The sequence below is a fragment of the Siniperca chuatsi genome, linkage group LG11, assembly GCF_020085105.1.
Source record: "Siniperca chuatsi isolate FFG_IHB_CAS linkage group LG11, ASM2008510v1, whole genome shotgun sequence".
In the NCBI taxonomy this organism is placed as follows: domain Eukaryota; kingdom Metazoa; phylum Chordata; class Actinopteri; order Centrarchiformes; family Sinipercidae; genus Siniperca; species Siniperca chuatsi.
This window is the reverse complement of record NC_058052.1, coordinates 24,605,841-24,625,550: the sequence shown is the minus strand read 5'-3', so window position 1 is coordinate 24,625,550 and position 19,710 is coordinate 24,605,841. Positions and strand designations below refer to the sequence as shown.

The window sequence follows — 19,710 nt, the reverse complement described above, 5'->3', positions numbered from 1 at the left end:
ACAACATTAATCGCTATTTAACATCATGTACGTTACGTCACGTGATGTAACATATTTAAGCGGTACACCTGTCACTGGTACTTTCCAACAGTCGTATAGGTCGTTTTGGAAGTCATTGACAATCGACCTATTCTGTCGTTTAGGTATGACGATGTGTTGGGGTTTTCCTATACTATACTAATGGATGTGCTGAAAATGACACATTCTTCATAAAGCAGTCTGCCTGCCAAGTTTAAATTACTAACATATTTCACCACATTCCATATAAAATGCATCTACAACACATACGTCTATACAATAACACATGAAAGTTACCAGTTTGATTAGTAGTAAATTACAAAGTAATATGAGACATTATTGTTGTAATTTCAGTAATCACATTAAAATTACTGATCTACGAGATTGTGGTCATTGCATGAGCTCCATTTATGAGGCTCTTTATTGGTGTTCATGTCTAAACTTTGCTGGTTTTATGAGCTTCTCCTTCCAAGATTGGACATCTGTGTGAATACAAACAGTGCAGTCATTTATGTGGGAGTAATGAAAACAACAAATGACTTTCTCATACTCACTTTCTCATAGAGTAACTGGTAAAACAGAATATTGGTTTTACAAAAGAAAACAAGTATGAGTGATTTACGAGTGAATGACTTTTGTCAAGTAAAGAACTCACTGAAACTTTGCTTCCACTGTGGTCCTTGAATGTAAATGTACATTTCCTGTATGTGCTGTGCTTCATTTTAGTCCACAGCCAGGTATGCTAGGCTCTCTGTGTGTTCTGACATACAATGTTTAACTCAGCTGCCAGAAGCCATTGAAGTTAAGCTACTTAAGAAAAGCAAGAATAGAACGACAGGAGAAGAGAGGGAGGAAAAGGGCAAAGGGAGGGCAGGGATGAAATGAGCTTTTAGCCAGGATAGGCAGGAGAGAGAGAAGAGGAGGAGAAGATATAGACATGAGAGAAATAGGGTGGAGAGGGGGAGGAGAGTTGAGGATGAATGGTGAGATTTGGAAGGATGGAGGGGAAAGTGAGAAGCTAATGAGAGATGGAGAGGGAGGGAAAGGTGTTACAAAAAGAGGGTCAAACAGTATGGAGAGAGGTTTAAAAAGCAGGGACAGAGATGATGGAGAGGAGTGACTCAGTGAGGATCGAAGTACATGTGGTGGAAAAAGGTAGAGGGCTGGAGGGATTTGGGCCGGATGGATCAAGTCCTGTGAATCGCTCTCCTCTTCCACTCGCATTTGCTCAGAAGCCACATGACCAAATGAATTTCATGATTCACTGGATTGCTACACCTGGACGAGCAGGATAAACATGCTAATAATGTACAAACCATAAAATGATGAGTCCACTCTGTGCTCAATGTCTGAACCATTGAGCAGGAGGAGGCAAGGAAGGAGGGATTGGGGAGGGACAGACAAGAATGGGGAGAACATGGAGGAGCAAAAAGGAAGGAGGAAATGACAGATTTGGGAGAAGAGTACAAATAGGATGATGGGCAGAGGAGAGAGGTGGATTTTAGGATAAAGTGAGTAGAGATAGAAGACAGATGAGATGAAGTGGGGAGAAAAGTTTTGGGGAGGAGTGAGGTGGTGGAAAAAGCACATGAGAGACAAGAGAGGGAAAAGGGTAAAAGAGGAGGGAGAGTAGACATATGGTCCTACTGCTCTGTACTGCAAGCCAGGTGTCTACTCCCTCAGACACACACACACACACACACACACACACACAAACACCTGACACTATAGGGGATATTAATATCCTTTGGGCCATATGAGACAGATGGTATAGTTCATGTTAATCCTTCTCTGCCCTACAAAACTGACCCTGCCACAGATAGTAAACACAGTGGCAGCCAGCCAGGAATTCTCTAAAGACTCTAAAGAGTGTTGAATACAAAAGCAAGATGTGACCAAAAGTTGACACTAACATCACCAACCAGCCAAGTCAAGTTTCTGCCTTTATTTTTCTCCCAGGTGTATATCCCATGTCTGTATCAGAGGATAAAGTTCCAGGAGAGGAGGTGGGCCGTCTTAAGGCCAAAGACCCTGACCTCGGAGACAATGGACTGGTGAACTACCGCTTAATAGACGGAGATGGAATGAGCATGTTTGAACTGACCACTGACTCCGAGACCAGAGAGGCTGTTATTAAGCTGAAGAAGGTAAGGAATGAAAGAAAGAGACTAATGATCTCAACACACGTTGTGAACACAACATTGACATATCATCACCTTTTAAGTTGATATGACGATCTTGTTAGCAAACAGTTGCTTATTTACACATCCAGCAGTTACATTTGCATGGTGGCCAGAAACACAACTCCAAATGAATTGTGTAAGTCCATTATTGTTCTTCTATTATATCTCTTAGGTCTGTTTTTTGGTCTCTACCAACTCCTGATGGAAATATGTCTCTTTAGCTGCCAAATGTTCTGCTATGTTCACCAACTAGTCTCTAACTGTGTCCATCTGCTGTTAGGTGCTGAGCAGGTAGGGTACAGTGGGTTTTTCCGCTAAAACCAGCAGCCTGCTGCGGCAAAACGACAACTATGAGAGAGCGGTGAGAATGAACCAAAACAGTAAAGTCGCGAGTCAGACAACCAAAACAATGAGCTGAAACTCACAAAGCACCGTAAACCCCAGGGGACCTGTAGATGCAGGTGATAAATCTCTGTAGGTTCATCACGACGAGTGACCCCTTTCACACTGTCACTCCATACACTGTTATTATATAAATATTGAGCCACTTTAAGTTAAGGCAGGAAAGGAAGGATTCTAAAAGGAATGAGTTTGAGAGGACAGGACCGACATAGGTAAAGCTAGTAAAAGTTGTTAGGATGCCTTAGTAGGTGGGATTACAGTACAGTTTTGCCACATAAAAATCTAAATGCTACAGAGCTGACAGGAAAGGCAAGCGTTAACGATTCATTTATAGCTGACAGTTCACGATGAGAACTGGTGATCTACAATGGGAAGGGAGAAAGTAACAGTAGAGACGTTGGTTGTTGTTGTTGTTCTTCTGGTTATGAAAATTTTATTTACACAATTTTATATACACAACAATTCATTAGTGGTTGTTTTGACACCTGCGCTTTTTAGTCCGGTTAAATCAGACTGGTTCATTATCCCCCTTGGTGCGATTCTTTTGGGCAGGGGTGAACACAGTAATCGCATGTCGTTGTACATGATCAATATTAGCTGCCTTGTTCTGCTTAGTCGTCTGAAGGCAGCACGTCTTCTTTGCAAAGTGTGAAGCAGTATAGTATTTTCAAGACGTTACCTCGAAGTGCATTCGGCATTCTGCTGGTATAGTTTTGCCTGCAATATTGCCCGGGTAATTACCACGGTTTTGAGCAAATGCCAACTGCGCCGTTGCTCCATGTTAAATTGCATAGCAATGTTTCTCTCACAAAAATATGCACTAGTCCAGAACACAGGACCTTCTTTCTGTATTTACTTTTTTGCTACCGCCCCAGACACATCTGACCACTAAACAGTGAATGTTCTGACGTGGTTTGTAGTAGATGCATTTTGGTTCGCTTGGATTTTTCTCTGTGTGAAAAGAAACCGAACCAAGGTGAAAACGCTCCAAGTTTACAAACTCATCAACTGATTCGAACCAAAGCAGACAAACTATAGGTGTGAAAATTCCCTAAGATAAGGTAAGACTTTATTGAGCCCCGAGGGGGAAATTCACAATTGTTGTAGCAATTTCTGGTAAGGAATGTTGGTCAAAAGTACTATTCGCTGATTATGGCTGCTTCGGCAGCTAGCTCTTACTCAACCATTTTTTCAATCTACCAGCACAGAAATGTAGTTGAGACTGCACTTTTCCTTCAGACAAAGCAGTTTAGCGTGAGCCTCAGCCAGCCTACATTTGAGTCTGTGTCCATATTTGTGTATTAAAAAAAAGAAAAGGAGGACTGACAAAAGAAAGAAAAACATGGATCAGTAAGGATGGAAGCAGAGGTGAGGTTTTGCTGTGTTTGATATGAACACTGACTTCCATGGTTGTGTGTGTATATGTGAGTGAGACTGCATTAACTGTCATGCTTCCCTAGGCCAGAGAGCCATCTTCTGCACTGTGACTGTAACCCATACGGGCACACAGACACACACACACACACTTTAACTATAGCGTTCAGTGATCCAGCTCAGCACACACAATTACTTTTTCTCACTCTTTCTCATCTCTCTCCCTCTCTCTGTCTCTAATGCATGCACACACACAGTCTTTTATTCTCACAAATACACACGTTCAGTCCCTCCATCTCAAACACACACAGTGCTCTGTCCAATACACAGAAACTCACTCATTTCTTCTTTTTTTCTGTCTCTCTTACACACACACACACACACACACGTTCTACTGTATGTGTAGCTGCAGGTCAGGATTATGAGCTGAATCTTTCAGTGAGCTGTGGTAGTCTGACTTCTGAGTCTCTCAGTTAAAAAATAATGGCATTTATAGCCGAGCAATCAATGTGTGGGGGAAAATGAAAATGAAATGTACACCAAAACCACCTCCAAAAAGGGTCTTTGTTTTCTTAAATTTTCAATAGTTATCCTAGAAATTAAAAGAAGACATTTTGTAAAACAATTTTAGGTTTGTCAGACATTCAACCCACAATCGCGCTCACTTTTTTTTTTCAAATTTCCAAACCATATCCTTATTTGGTGAAGGCTTGGCATTCAAATATGTAATTACAGTATGTGCTTGAAAGTATGATGGCTTTCGTGGCAAGCTGCATTTCCTGTCCAGACAGCAATGACGTTGCTCAAAAGTGCAGCCAGCCTTAACCCACAGCTCGTTTTTACTGATGCTGTGGAAAAATCTCTGTCTGAATCAAATCGATACAAGTCTGTTTCATGCTTTTTCTCCCAACTGTCTGTATGAGCGATTCCTTTGGAGCTCATTGCTAGAGCATGGCATTAAGACTGCCAGGGTTAGGGGCTCTCTTCCCACTGGTGTCACCAGGACTGAACAGGGAAATGAGTGAATGATAATGATGAGTAATGCTCCCTCTCCTCAACTACAATTTGCGTGCCCTGGAGTAAGGCAGTTAATCCACAGATCACGTGTCAGCCAACAGTAGAAAACTATGTGGTTGTACTGGGCAGTGCTCGGGTGGGAATTTATAAATTTGACCGGATTTGAGGAAGAACTGAAATATAGATTACTACTAGATAAAAGCACATGGGAACGGTTAAAATGTCTAGTTTTCAAAGGAGGATCTCTCAAATAAGTCATTTGAAGCCACTGACTAAATGTACTGATGAGCAAAACAGGACAGCCCAATCAAAGTAATTTGAGCAACTGATTAAGTCAAGTGGGGAACTATTGTTTGGGTGTGTGCATGTGTTGTATAACCCAGACAAAGGCAGAAAACTTTGCTTGAGAAGTATTAAATTTGTGTGTAAACATTTTACGCTCAGCTCAATATAACTAAAACTAGACAGGAACATTGACCCCATTGTAAAAAGAGTCTGGCACAATACAAACTCGCACACACACACACACACACACACACACACACACACACAAAATAGTTGAATGAAGCCACATGTACACACAGACATTCAGCTCCACTTTCTGGAAAGCAGTGACAGTAAGATAACATATTATAAAATATCTATAAAATATCAATCAATGAAATGAAGCCAATTGATCTTTTATTATTAATTCAATTTAATTGAATAGTTTGAAGTCATTTCAAACTAAAATGTCTAGTTATTACAATCAGAATAATTTAAAAACATGTAATCATGAACTTAAATTCTTGTGATTTGCCAATAGGCCAACTAATCAGTACTAGTTCGTAATTTACTGTAAAGGCAGCCTGGTCACTTACACTTTTAACGTGAAATAACTTAATGTTTTTTTGAAGGTCAAGTGGGAATTATAGTTGGATGCTTATTTGAAGACAAACAATGTGTGTCTGTGTGTGTGTGTGTGTGTAAGGCCACTGACTGACTCCAGGAGTTATCACACAACAAACCCTCTTCATGGATCCCTGTGTCTCTTAGAATAATAGCTTAATAGCCTGATGCTGATTTGAAGTGTGTGTGTGAGTGAGCAGACAATGAGAGACACCATACAAACCCACTTGTGCTCCTCTCAATCTGATCTGGCATCTTAACTCGGATGCATGTGTATTTGTGTGTGTGTGTGTGTGTGTGTGTGTGTGTGTGTGTATGTGTGTGTGTGTATGATTATTGTCGTGATGCCTCTCAGGGGAAATCAACACCTTTTGCCCCCTGAAGGTAGCGCCACACAAAATTAAAGGCCAGACACGCATATTCACACACTACATACACACACACACACACACAAGAAAACATGTACAGACCCACACCTAAATGCACTTTCAAATCAGCATCGGGAGTACCCTTCACTAATCTCTATTCTCTCACTCTCCTTCTCACACACACACACACACACACACACACACACACACACACACACACACACACAGGGATGAGCTTTAATCAGCTATTCTCTTTCAACTGTGTCCTGACGAAAGCAGTCCACAGAATATTAAGGAGCTCTGTGTGTGTGTGTGTGTGTGTGTGTGTGTGTGTGTGTGTGTGTGTGTGTGTGTGTGTTAGAGAAAAAGAGAAAGAGAGGGAGAAAGCGGGGGTGGGCATTTTTGTGAATATTATTATCTCACACTGATTACACAAAGAGGGAGAGAATGAAGAGAGAGTGGATCTATAGAGATGGAGGGAGAGAAAAAGAGAGAGAGGGCAAAGGAGACAGTGACAGAGGGAGTGTGACAAAAAAGGGAAAATGAAAGAACTGGGTCACATCTATCCTATTAGCATTGTACCTGTCATCAACATGTTAAACACCTACACCAACACCACAGAGTCAGAATGAGTGCGGAACAATCCATTGAGAGGAAATGTCCCTCCAGCATTGAGTAATTTGGCAGCTGCATCACATGAAAACAGTTCTGAATCTGCTGGATTAAAGAGCTACTGCAAGCTGTTTTCAGAGGTGTTACCTGCAGAAGATGGGGACTGCAGGTTTGATCACTGACAACAAAAGGAAACAATAATATAATATTATCGCCCTCCCCTTAGTCTTAAACCCTTCTCTGCTATAATCTTGATTAGGTTCAGAACCTTTTATCAATAATAAGCAGGGTTGCTTCAATATACAGTAAAAGACATTCTCATCATGCAGACTCGTGTCAATCGACAGCTTCCATCCATAATATTTGGTATAGGTAATCTTGGTGACCACCCTAATCACTGGTAACCCCTGGTAAACCTTGAGTCAAACTCATAAATCTGTAGCAGCTTCACTCTGCTTTTACAACACTTACACACATGCTTATGAGCCATCTCTCCTCCCACTGGGATTTCATTAATGGTAGCGTGGAGATGAAAAGATCAAGTTTGCTCTTGGGACTGTGCCAGTTCAACATCCACATACTGACTGGAAAAATAGTGGTGGGGGAAAGTGGTTATTATCTGAGTTAATAATACAGCAATGATACCCAAAAGAGCCTCTTTTTTCTGTGATTATGGCTACGAAGGAGCTGCGGATGAGTGCAAGTCGCAGCCAAGTGCTGTTGGCAATGTACAAGTCATCATAATCATAGCAGAGAGCATCTCTTGAGTATTATAGCTTTTATACAATGACTGCCAGCACATTTGTTGACTTAAAAGTTTCCCCTGCAGTAGTATACACTCTGTACATAAGAATAGAAGTCAGGAGAAAGAATATGATATGTTAGACGCTCACCATCAAGCAGACTGTTTGGCAGACAGAGTCATCGCTTTGTAACATCTGTGCCACTTTTTATGACAGAATGAAAATGGGATGTGAGGAAAATGTGTGATGTTTTCTGTTTGGGGATTGAACCACATACCTCAAAGCACACACTTAAGTCAATTCAATATCAAGGCCATTACAAGTCAATGGATTTTCTCCTAATATAGAGTAAGTGAATTGAGGATCCGTTCAATAGGAGTGAATTGAATCTTAGGGTTTTACACTGGCCTACCTGTGATATTGAAAACCCATGGCAGGGACTTTAAGTGATAATGTATTCTTAATTTACCTGTCTCGATTATAAAGGTGTAATAAATGAAAAACTATATAGGGGAAAAAAAGCCAGTGTAATTGTCAGCAGACTGTAGTTCTTGTGGCCTGGGACTTGAATTTCACCTCCCACCTTGTGACGCAAAACACTTTATACTCCCTTTTAACATGTGGTGTCCCAAACTCCCAAACCTAATCCTGGCTCATTAAAAACAAACTAGTATTGTTTTCATCTGATAATAAAAACAGCCCAACAGAAAAAAACAAATGATACATTGCGGTCCCAAAATACTCATATCATATCATGTAATATAATGCAATACAAACTTTCGTGAGGTAAAAGTCAGCATTTGGGTAACTCCTTGTTTTGTTGGTCTGTAATAGTAGTGGTAATAGCTGGACTGCTACTGTCAATACAAGTGATAATATGCCTGTTTTCATTCATGTAGCAACAGCTCCCCCTACCAGAAGACAAGGATACAGCACTGGTCACCCACTACATTTCACAAAGCCAATATCTGCAGTGGATAATATAGTGCATTTTCTTCAGCATTCAGATGTCATTACACTGCAAAAATATAATATACCATTTCAAAGTGTGTTTACAGTTAATATTTGATAAAACAGGGATTTTGATTTGAGGATCAACTGTGATCAACAAGTGTCCTGTCTGTCTCTCTCTTTCCCTCTCAGCCAGTGGACTTTGAGACTAAAAGATCATACACTTTGAAAGTGGAGGGATCCAACCCTCATGTTGACCCTCAATATCTCGCTTGGGGGCCTTATAAGGACGAAGCCACAATAAAGGTATACATGTATATATGTGTGTTTATGACAGCTTGAGAAAGAGCTTGTATTTGTTTATGTGCATGACTAGATAAATATCACAGGAGCCTTTTAACAATTCTGTGTGTTTGTGTGTCAATAGATATCAGTGGAGGATGCAGATGAGCCTCCTGTGTTTGTAGCGCCGAGTTATACTTTTGAGGTAGAAGAGAATGCGCCTGAAGGCACCCTAGTGGGACGAGTCCACGCCAAGGACACTGATGTTGCCAACAATCCTGTCAGGTAACACAGACACAGAGATACACGTGGTACACACACACACACACACACACACACACACACACACACACAAACAAATACATTTACTAAGTCAGGCTTGTACCAGTGGGATAATTTGAATTTTCACACCACCGTAAATTCTCATGGAACATTGCCAAAAAGAATACTTTTTAATAGTGTTCCTTCAGCTACACTGAACAAACAATATGACTCGGAGAAGCTTGGCCTCACACTCATATTTTTATGCAGAAAACACATATTACATATAAAGACATTTTCAACAGAATAGGGATACAAAATAGGATTACAAAAGTATAGCCAGCCACATTTTATAAAAATCAACTGAAAAACAATCAATGGTTCTTTCAACATAGTTTAACTCTAGAGTCTATACTTTTAGGTTTAAAAATCTAAATACATGCCTCAAATTTTTCATTCCCCATATACAGTGATAATACATTACCTATACAAACAGCTGTAAGCTAAACTACTGATAAGCTGGCAAAGTTACGTTTCTTTTGGTAGCCAAATTATCTCCACAATTATCTAACTGAAAGCTCAACGTGTGTCCCTCTTTAAGACTGTGAGGATCACTTCATCTTGCAGCTGCTATTTGTTTTTATGGACATCACTTTAGTTTTCACTCAGAAAATGAAAGCTATAAATGTGTAGTAATACACATTTATGTATAATGTCCAGCAATTTAATTTTCTATAACTCTGAAAAAATGATGTATGTGTGTTGATTCTCTGTATAGGTACATGATCCCTCGGTACACAGATGTAGAGCAGTTCTTCAGCGTAAACTCAGAAGACGGCATGATTACCACGACAAGACCACTGGACAGAGAAGCACAGGCCTGGCATAATATATCTGTGTCAGCCACAGAGATAGGTACGTATGCACACTCATACACACAGACACAACCAGACTCCAAATCCAGAAACATTTTAAGAGAATTGGGACTGAATCTGATGTGTGCGGGCTACAAACACACACACACACGCACACTTGCTTCTAATCACCATCATGATATGAGCTAAAAAAGTATTTCGACTGCAACTCAGTACTGTTTTGTCTCCACACTCACACCAATTGCATTTGAATGTGAAGTGACACAATGGCTATGAGACTGTCGGCCCTAATTTACTGATATGTTCAGCAATATCAGGAGAACGGTTAGTCAGTTGATCTTAGCTGTTGTGTGATTTGTGCTACTTAAATGATAAACAGCATATACTGATATAGGATGGAGAGACAAGTCAAAGATGAACAAACAGAAAGAAAAATCCCAGACAGCCACCAGGCTGTACATTTGCTGGCATCCAGATCCCAACCTGTCATTCTGCAGTGCTGGATACACTCCATGACATCTTATGTACAAAATTTAAGTGGATTTAAGCTGCTGCCTTAAATTTTTTTCCCCCCTCTGGGCGGGACTAAAGTTAGCATTTTTGCTCTGAATGTCAGTGAAGAACTGCCTAAACCTTGGTAAACTAATTATATATTCAGCTTCAGCCAGGAGGGATTTGATTTATGCAGATGCTTGGTGGTATTATTTGTGTTGAGTGTATCCAGCTGTTATCCCGGGTTAATGTTCAGTGTTTGGTGTCGAGGGCCAGTGCACATAACTGTTGTATTCATATTATGCTGTTTTCAGGTAACGCTTTGGTCAGAAACAAAGACGGATCTGCTGTGTTTAGTTGGCTATTGATAGATGTGCAAGTTATCTGAGATTTGGGTAGTAGCCTAATCAACAGCCAAATCAGCGGCAACCATGATTTAAACTTCTTTTGTTAGTTTTGTTAATCTGATACACGAAATACACTTTAACTGTTTATTACTGAGTGAATGAGGCTGGTAGGTAGATGCTCGTGACAAAAACTGTTATCTAAACCCTGATGCAAGTGAAAGTAAAAACAGTTGAGGCACTACTAAAACTTTTAACTATCCATCTCCACCACAAACACTCTTGCTAACACTACAGAGAGAGTGGGGGGAGAAACGAGGGGAATGCCAGTTGACCCACAGGCCCTCCGGAGCTTTCTCTCTCCTGGTTCAACCCCACAAACCCTCCAGCCAGCGAGCCACAGAGGCCCCACCCTGGTATTCTGTGGTTGGGGCTCAAACTAGCAGAGCGCCGCGTGGTTTCCCTGTGGCGTGCTAGACGCCAGACAGCAAGATGGAAACGGGCTCGTTGCCCACAAAGCTAGGACCATTGCAGGCTACGCTAACCGCTAACAGGCCTTGGGAAGCTAAATAAATGCCTAGTAATGACAGGGTAGTGGAAAACTCATACTGACTAGAATTGCAAATATGCAAGACAGTACAGTGCAGAAATGGATGGGTTTTTTTTTTTTTTTTTTTTTAAGAGATGAATGGATAAATAGAAAAAAAAACTGTTCTCTCTCAGTCTATCTTAGTTAATATTCTGGATGAATCAGGGTATCAGGTTTGCTGTATGTGTCTATTTTACCCGTTTAGACATCATTCTGCCTGCATCCCACCATGTTTTCTTTATTTTAATCTCCAGCAGGCATACATTGACATTTGCCACTTTTGCATATCAAAATGGTTTTGGTAAAAAGCGTGGGAGCAGGCTAACTGAGTGGCACACTGTATGACTAGATATTTTGATGTCTCACAAACTCATGGCGGTAATTTTTGCAAATCAAAATAACAAATAGCTGGCTGAGTGGCTGACTGATTGACAGGTAATCTTGCTGGAAAATATTCATAGTTAGGTTTGTGTTCAACCAAAGCAAAACACGGATTAGAATGCAGACAGACAAGCAATCAAACACACATTCAAGCACAAATGACATTCTGTTTTTAATGACTTTGACACTGCTTTGAATTTTTGTATCCAGCAGAATGCTGATGATTTTGCCCTATACTATGTGTGTGTGTGTGTGTGTGTGTGTGTGTGTGTGTGTGTGTGTGTGTGTGTGTGTGTGTAGGAGGCCACCACCAAGACACCAAAGTGCGTGTTAACATCAAAGTGAAAGATGTAAATGACAACTCCCCAGAGTTTGCGACCAACAACGAAGTCCTCATGTGTGAAACTGTCGCGCCAGGGAAGGTACGTCTGTCTGTGTGAGTGTGTGTGTGTATGTGCATGCATGTCTGAGTGTGGAACTGCATGTATATACACACACACATGTGTTTGGGGTTATGGTAAACAAACATAAAATTTAACCACAAAAAGTCTTTTAGATTGATGTGTTTCTTTCTGATCTGTGTTTCTGTGCGTGCGGTTTAGGTTATTGAAACAGTAAGTGCAGTGGACAAAGATGAGATGGCTCACAGACAACACTTCACATTCAGCCTCGCTCCGGAAGTCACCCACAACCACAACTTCTCCCTCAAAGACAACAGAGGTAGATGACCTTTAAAATATTATTTTCTTCATTTCTCCCGCCTCTTTTGTTTCTTTTCATTTCTTTCTGTTTCTAACCCTTTCTAGCAGCCAATCTTACTGTTTCTTCATCTGTGGTCTCTTTCTCTCCCTCTCTCTCCCCCTTTCACTCAGATTAGATCAAAGCATAACCAGATGGAGGCTTACACTACCTTGTAGAAAGCAGCAGGTGCTCTGAATCTCTCTCTCTCGCACACAAATGCACACATGTCCTGCGGGCTGTATTAATTGCAGTGGGGTCTCTGTCCATCTGTATATATATCTTAGGGGGCCAACTGATTGAATTAAGTTTTGTGAGTACTGGGAGAGAGACTAAAAGAAAGAAAATGAGAGAGAGAGAGAGAAAGGAAAGAGGAGAAGGATGTAGATAGAGAAGAAGAGGCTGCAGGAGATGACATTGAAGTGGAAAAGTGAATTGCTGAGTTTCATACAATCAACAGGGAGGGAAGTATGGGATTTGAGGGAACTTTTTTGCGCAACAAAATTGGGGAATGCATCTTTAATACACAGGACCAGCAGTAACTCCATGTGTACCAACACCATAGTAGACAGACACTGCACAGGGAGACTCTCAGAGCAGAACTGCTCAGAATGTCATCAAAAACCAATAAAGCACAATTTAAACAGGCAGATAGTCAGAGAGATAGGGGGGAGTCACTCATTCTATCCATCTAGATACCAGCTGAGGCATATTCTCAGATGCCTGGGATCCACACACACACACACACACACAAACACACACACACAGATGTCAGGGAGTACCGGTGTTGGCAGGAGGCTGATAGCAACAGATGACAGTGACATCAGCAACAGAGAGGGTTGGGGGTTTCCTTCACTCTCTTATGGGCTGAAAAGTTTCAATTTTCTTGTTTTTCTTTTCTTTATGGCATTTGTTTGTTTTGAGGTTTTTTAGTTACTATACACGAGATTGTGTTGCAGCATTCTTTTTTACCTGTGCTTTCTTTTACTAGTGCAAGTGATGTATTCTTCTTTGCAATTTTCAAGCACTTTACATTGTAATCTTTAACTGTACTCTATAAATAAATATGATTATTGTTGCTATTTTACTGTAGAGTAAACCTTACAGAGAGTGAGGCTAAGAGTGTGTCTTGCAGTGAGATCATTTAAACCCCAAATCATTTGTAAATAGAAAAAAAGTAAAAGCAAAAAATGACAGAGAAGATGCTGTTGCTGCTGAATGAGCTGAAATTTATGGAGTTTTCAATTCAATTCAGTTTTATTTATATAGCGCCAATTTATAACAGAAGTTATCTCATTGCACTTTTCCTATAGTGCATTACTCCTTATAATATTATTTACAGAGACAAAAACAACAAATCCCAATTAAAAACATTATGGCATTTAGGTTAAAAATGAAGGACCAAGCTTGAGTTAAGGTTAAGGTTGGAGCTAAAGATTAAGAAATAAATGCAATGGGGGCCCTCACAAGTATAGTAATACCCGCATGTGTGTGTGTTTGTGATACTGCCAAGTTAGTCCAAGAGACATCCAACAATTCGAATTATTTTTGTTATATTGCTCCAAGTACTGTGTCAATGCAGCACAGTAGCTTTTATATGTTTCACTTATATTGCTCCGTAATGTATTTTTAATATAAATGTTAAAGACTGTTTGCTTGGTGATGAAGCTTCTGAAATGCCTCTGATGTACCTCGTCTCTTCCTTTGCTGGCAATACATTTTGTTGGTTTGAATTGTTTAGATAGGGAGGAAGAGAGAGGCAGACTGAAGCAGAGGCAGATCCAGCTAGTCCATGTCATAACAGCAGTAACAGTGGCTTTTGATGACATTTCCTCCTCAACTGATGATTGTACCCACTATTTAACAGAAATTTAATATCGGCAAAGTCACACCTCGCTGACTCTTGTGTGTGTACAATATGTGCGGCTCTGTGGATGACATTGGGTGTGTGTCAACAATGATAAAGAAGAAAATGTGTGAATGAGTTCCTGAGATAGCGCACAAGGAAAAAGTGCATAATGTGTGGTTTTGCACATGTACTGTATGCCTGTGTGTGTGTGTGTGTGTGTGTGTGTGTGTGATAAAGTCCAAACACAGAGTATTGGTATTGGAAAACTCACCAGTATGTACTTGCTGTCTTTTATACTCTCCTGTTCTTTGGTAATTTAAAGAGAGTATCTTTATATCAGTTTACCTACTCATCTTTCTATCTACTTATCAACATATTTCTATCTCTCTCCGCAGACAGCACAGCCAATATCTATGTGCTTCGTAAAGGATTCAGCCGTCTGACCCAGGATGTTTACTACCTTCCCATTGAGATAAACGACAACGGTTTCCCCGCTATGAGCAGCACCAACACCCTGACCATCAGAGTCTGTTCCTGCGACAGCAGAGACACCATCCTCTCCTGCAACGTGGAGCCCTATGTCCTACCGGCTGGTCTCAGTACCGGGGCATTGATAGCTATACTGGCCTGTATTGTCATTCTGCTGGGTAAGGAGCTACATTTTTGTTTGTTTTGATTTGTTCGGTTTGGGAACATCATAATGGATTACTGATTTACATAAGATTTACATGTCGGGACATGAAATTTCAATTGGTTGCCTGATTAAGATTGTCTAGCAGTGCGTTTACCGAATGAGGCTTTTAACCAAGTCTGGAAACTTGCTGCCCCAATAATACCAAAAATGGATGATATTTAGAGGTGAAACGTGAGGAGCCGAGTCAGGCTGTTCACCTCTGTTAATATCCTCACTGGAATTGTACTGCATTTTTTGAGCTCCTGGAGTCACTTGTGTATCAGCAGCTACAGCAGCTTGCATAATCATTTAGTGTGGGCACACTGTAAATGTTTCCAAAGTCTTGTGTCTCCAGCCTTGGTTTTGTTCCTCAGCCCACTAGGTAACCCACATTTCAGCTGTTATCTGTCTTCCTTTAAAAAATAACAAACACACACACACACACACACACACACACACACACACACACACACACTATAATGTACTTGCACATTGTACCCTCACAGTTGGAGTTTATGCTGCATTTTACCTATACACTACACAACTGGGAAACCTTTAGGAATCCTGAATGTTGATAACCACCGCAATTAAAATGGCATGTGTGCATAGCACAATACAATAATGATATTAATTAAACTGTCCAAGGTCTAATTACACTATCTCCCACAGTGCATACTAATTATCTAATGCTCACCTTCTCCTTTATCGCAGAGATTGTGTGGGGATCGTTATGTAATCACTAAAGAACAGACAAATTGCAGAACAATTTGTTGAAATGTGTGTTTGTGTTTTGTTTTCTCCTTGGCAGCAATAGTCGTGTTGTTTGTTGCACTGAGGCGTCAGAAGAAGGAGCCACTGATAGTGTTTGAGGAGGAGGACATCAGGGAGAATATTATCACTTATGATGACGAGGGAGGTGGTGAGGAGGACACGGAGGCTTTCGACATCGCTACACTGCAGGTATGAAGAGGAGCAGGGTGGCAATAAGGATCCAGCATGTTTTTCTGTGGGAAACAATAGTAGGTACAGTATGTAGTAGTAATGAAGGTAAAGATGAAGGGATAGGAGTATGAGAAGGGAATGGGTGGGTCCTTTGACTCACTACAGGTAGGTTAAATACCATTTGTATCTGTCAGTTTCTGCTTACTGTAAAATGCGCATATTCAAACAAAAAATCTAAAACTACTTAAATTCTGTTCATATTTGTCGATATTTGAGCATGACGTAGCCTTATCTGACTGTTAAATTTTAAAGCAAGGTGCTCTCCTTCTAATTGTTCAGAACCCAGACGGTGCCAACGGATTCCTGCCAAGAAAGGACATCAAACCAGAGCTTCAATATCCCATCCGGCCCGGTGCTGGACGTACTGCAGCCAACAGCGTCGATGTTGATGACTTCATTAAGACTCGAATTGCAGAGGCTGACAGCGACCCGACTGCACCTCCTTACGACTCCATTCAGATCTACGGATACGAAGGCAGAGGATCATTGGCTGGGTCATTGAGTTCCCTCGAGTCTGTCACAACAGAGTCTGACTTGGATTATGACTATCTGCAGAGTTGGGGGCCGAGGTTTAAGAAGCTGGCAGATTTGTACGGGACCAAAGACTGCTCCATTAATGATGGGGATTATGGTGAAGACTCTTAACAGTAGTCTTACTGAGTGGACGCCCCCGACTTCTGATTTATTGATTCCATGAGGATTTGTTAACTGAGGGTTAACACTTCCCAGTATCCAATTGTTACCAACTACCACCTGATCAGTTCATGCCAATTTGTCAATGGATGTTAACAGCTCTCCCTCCCATGGCGCCTCCTTGGTCCTCCAAGATGATTTGTTAATGAACACATAATGAACGCTTGGACTCAAACAGCTCCCAGCTTTTCCCAAATCTCTCCGTACCTTCCTATATTTCTTTCCCTCTCTCTTTCTACAGACTTTAGCTTTGCAGGGCTGGGAGATTTGTTATGTCACCAGTTTGTCGGTTTGAAAGTAAACTGATTGGAAAAATGTTGCTGTATGATCAAAAAGACTTGCTTATAGCTAACTGTTTAGTTTATTAGAGGTTCTATATACTTTTTGTGGACTGGATTCACGTATTTCCTCAATGGTTCCTGAGAGAAATTGTTTTCCCTTAACAGGTTCCTGAGTGGGCTTTATTTCCCTTAGTTTCTCTCTTGGTGTATGTAAAAGGACACACATTAAAAGAGGAAAAGAGAGATACAAGCAGATTAAAAGAAAAAGTTAGTATGGGTTTGAGCAATCGCCCGATGTTATGAAAGAGAAATAAAAAGGTAATGAAGTTGTGTCAGTAGGGTCAAACAGTTGAAACAAAACACTTTTTCAAATTTGTTGTTATGTGTGTAGAATTCAGCAGGTACTGTGGTTTAGATAGCGTGACAGACTCTGGGTTGTTGATACTTTGAAGACGCTCACGGCATCTTCACAGTATGGTGGCCTTATAATAAATAAACAACAACTCCAGGGGTAAACACAACAAGAGTAACGACAGAGACCGCTAGCTTCAGTAGCTACACGCAGACAAATGAACACACAAGGACTGAGTATCTGTGAAAATGCTACACAAATACAGTTTTTTTTACTCCCAAAAATAAAGAGACAGACAACATGGATTCAATTTAAAAACTGTGGATGATTCTTTGTTTTCATTCTTCACAGCAGAGAAGACATAAAAAGAAAAGCTGCCCTTCTCCACGCCCCTCCCATCAACAATCACTTCCCATACCGAGTCCACCAATGAATGATCACTTCCTCATTCAGAGTCCACCAATGATGATCAATCACAATGAGTAAAAAAAACCTGTGAGCTCTAAAAATCGCCTTAAACTTAATGGACACTCTTGCAACGCAGTGCATTCTTTTTTTTCTCTCCTTTTGTTTCGTTTTGTAACTTGAGAAGTATATTCAGAAAGCAAACTATTCTCCATGTTAGGTATGTACAGAGCAATGTGCAGACATGTGATATATCACTTTGAGGATTCAACTTGCGCCTCGTGCACTCTTAAAAAGGGATGTGCTGTTTCTGTCAGCGCGGTAAATGTAGACCAGGAAAATATGCATTGTGTTTATTCCCCACACCAGCTATGTTGGCTGCAACATCTGTTGTATCAACACGTGTTGCTATTTAAACATAAAATGTGCACATTGGAACAAAACACAAGGTGTGTTTTCTGAGCCACATATACGGAGGGGCTGAAACCAGAACATCCTTTTTAAGCGTGTAGAATCTTGTTCAATCTCTTTTTTAATGTTATTATATTATGATTATTATTGTTGTTTATTATTATTATTATTATCATTATTATGACAATAATTGTTCTTTCTTTGGCTGCAGCTACACAGAAACAAATTCATGTTTAACTCTTTGCAGCTCAGATTTGATGTTCTTATGGTTGCCTAAACATGGAGAGACTACATGCTATTCGATTTTCATTTTTGGACAGCTATAAGAAATTTACTGCCAAAAGTTAAATATCAGCTTTAGTTTATGCCTGTGTGACCACAACCTCTCTAATTTCTTTTGTTTTTGTTTCTTTTTTTATTATTATTTGGCGTTTCTTTGTTCTTTCTCCCTGTTCAAGAGGAAAACTAGCAAATCTGTGTTTGTTGCAGTGAGAGAACGCCTCGTTTTTATTCTGTCAAGTTTTATGGTACCGATTTGTACAATTTTAAAAGTTCTTATTTTAGTATACATGCAGAATATTCCAGTATTACAATAAAAAACATGTTAAGAAGATAAGATTAAAAAAATGTTACAGCATCACACTTATATTTTCTGAACATTGTAATGTTGCTTTACTATGTGCTTCAATCTCCGAAGCGAAAAAAAACAACAACTTTGAAATAAATGCTCTTTTTATAAAATTATATTGGACTGTCTGTGAGAGTAAAGTTTGTGTTAGCTTTTCATATTTCACTGTTTAGATTTTTACTGAAAGGATACCCATTAGCTGATGCAGAGGCAGTCAGGTGGTCTTTCTGGGATCCATGCATGGCAGAGAAAACAAAACTCCAAAAAACATGAGTAACAGTAAATGTGTGAATGCTAGCCCAATAAAATGTACAGTAAATGCAGCCTGTCGACAAAACCATTTCAATCAGACTTTACTTCAGTTATTTTACAAATGGCAATGTTTGTTTGGTAATGAAAGGAAATCATTGAAAAAATAAACAAGGCTAAGACCGCATTCCGCATTTCACATGCACTCTGTGTGCATGTGAAATGCGGTCTAGAGACAACACATAGAGAGAGCACATAGAGATTCCATTCACTCACTCCTAGGGGAGCAACACTGAGAAAGGTCAGGCTGCACTTTCGAAGAACAACAAAAGAGGTGATATAGTAAGAGAGAGACAGTGAAAAGACACAAAGGAAGAGGTGAAAGGAAAGATGGGAAATAGAATAAGCAGGGAGTCAGAGAGGGGCAAGGAATGAGAGGACTGGTGCAGCAAAATTACACCTTAGGCCATGTTGCAGTTATATTACTGAGATCTTATTATTCTAATGTGGGGAGGACATTAGAATGCGACACTAATATTTCTACTGAGCTCAGCTCACGCACATCTTTATGATCTGTCTTGAATTACAGTGTTTTGTGGAATTAAAAGCGTACTCCTCTTAGAACACGGCATCCGCAATTAATTAGGGC

General features: G+C 40.3%; 1 protein-coding gene and 1 long non-coding RNA gene across 2 annotated transcripts in view; one reads left to right on the top strand and one right to left on the bottom strand.

The window, feature by feature from the left end:
* Positions 1–18,928, top strand: part of cdh11 (cadherin 11, type 2, OB-cadherin (osteoblast)) — a 90,079-nt gene extending 71,151 nt beyond the window's left edge. The window contains exons 8-16 of the mRNA XM_044215134.1: positions 1,978–2,165; positions 8,749–8,862; positions 8,984–9,123; positions 9,878–10,014; positions 12,081–12,202; positions 12,383–12,500; positions 14,763–15,014; positions 15,849–16,000; positions 16,322–18,928. Coding sequence (XP_044071069.1) covers positions 1,978–2,165; positions 8,749–8,862; positions 8,984–9,123; positions 9,878–10,014; positions 12,081–12,202; positions 12,383–12,500; positions 14,763–15,014; positions 15,849–16,000; positions 16,322–16,687 — 1,589 coding nt within the window. The 3' untranslated portion in view covers positions 16,688–18,928. The remainder of the gene's footprint in view (positions 1–1,977; positions 2,166–8,748; positions 8,863–8,983; positions 9,124–9,877; positions 10,015–12,080; positions 12,203–12,382; positions 12,501–14,762; positions 15,015–15,848; positions 16,001–16,321) is intronic.
* Positions 1–19,710, bottom strand: part of LOC122884787 — a 272,561-nt gene that overhangs the window by 160,371 nt on the left and 92,480 nt on the right. The gene's annotated exons all lie outside the window — the stretch shown is intronic.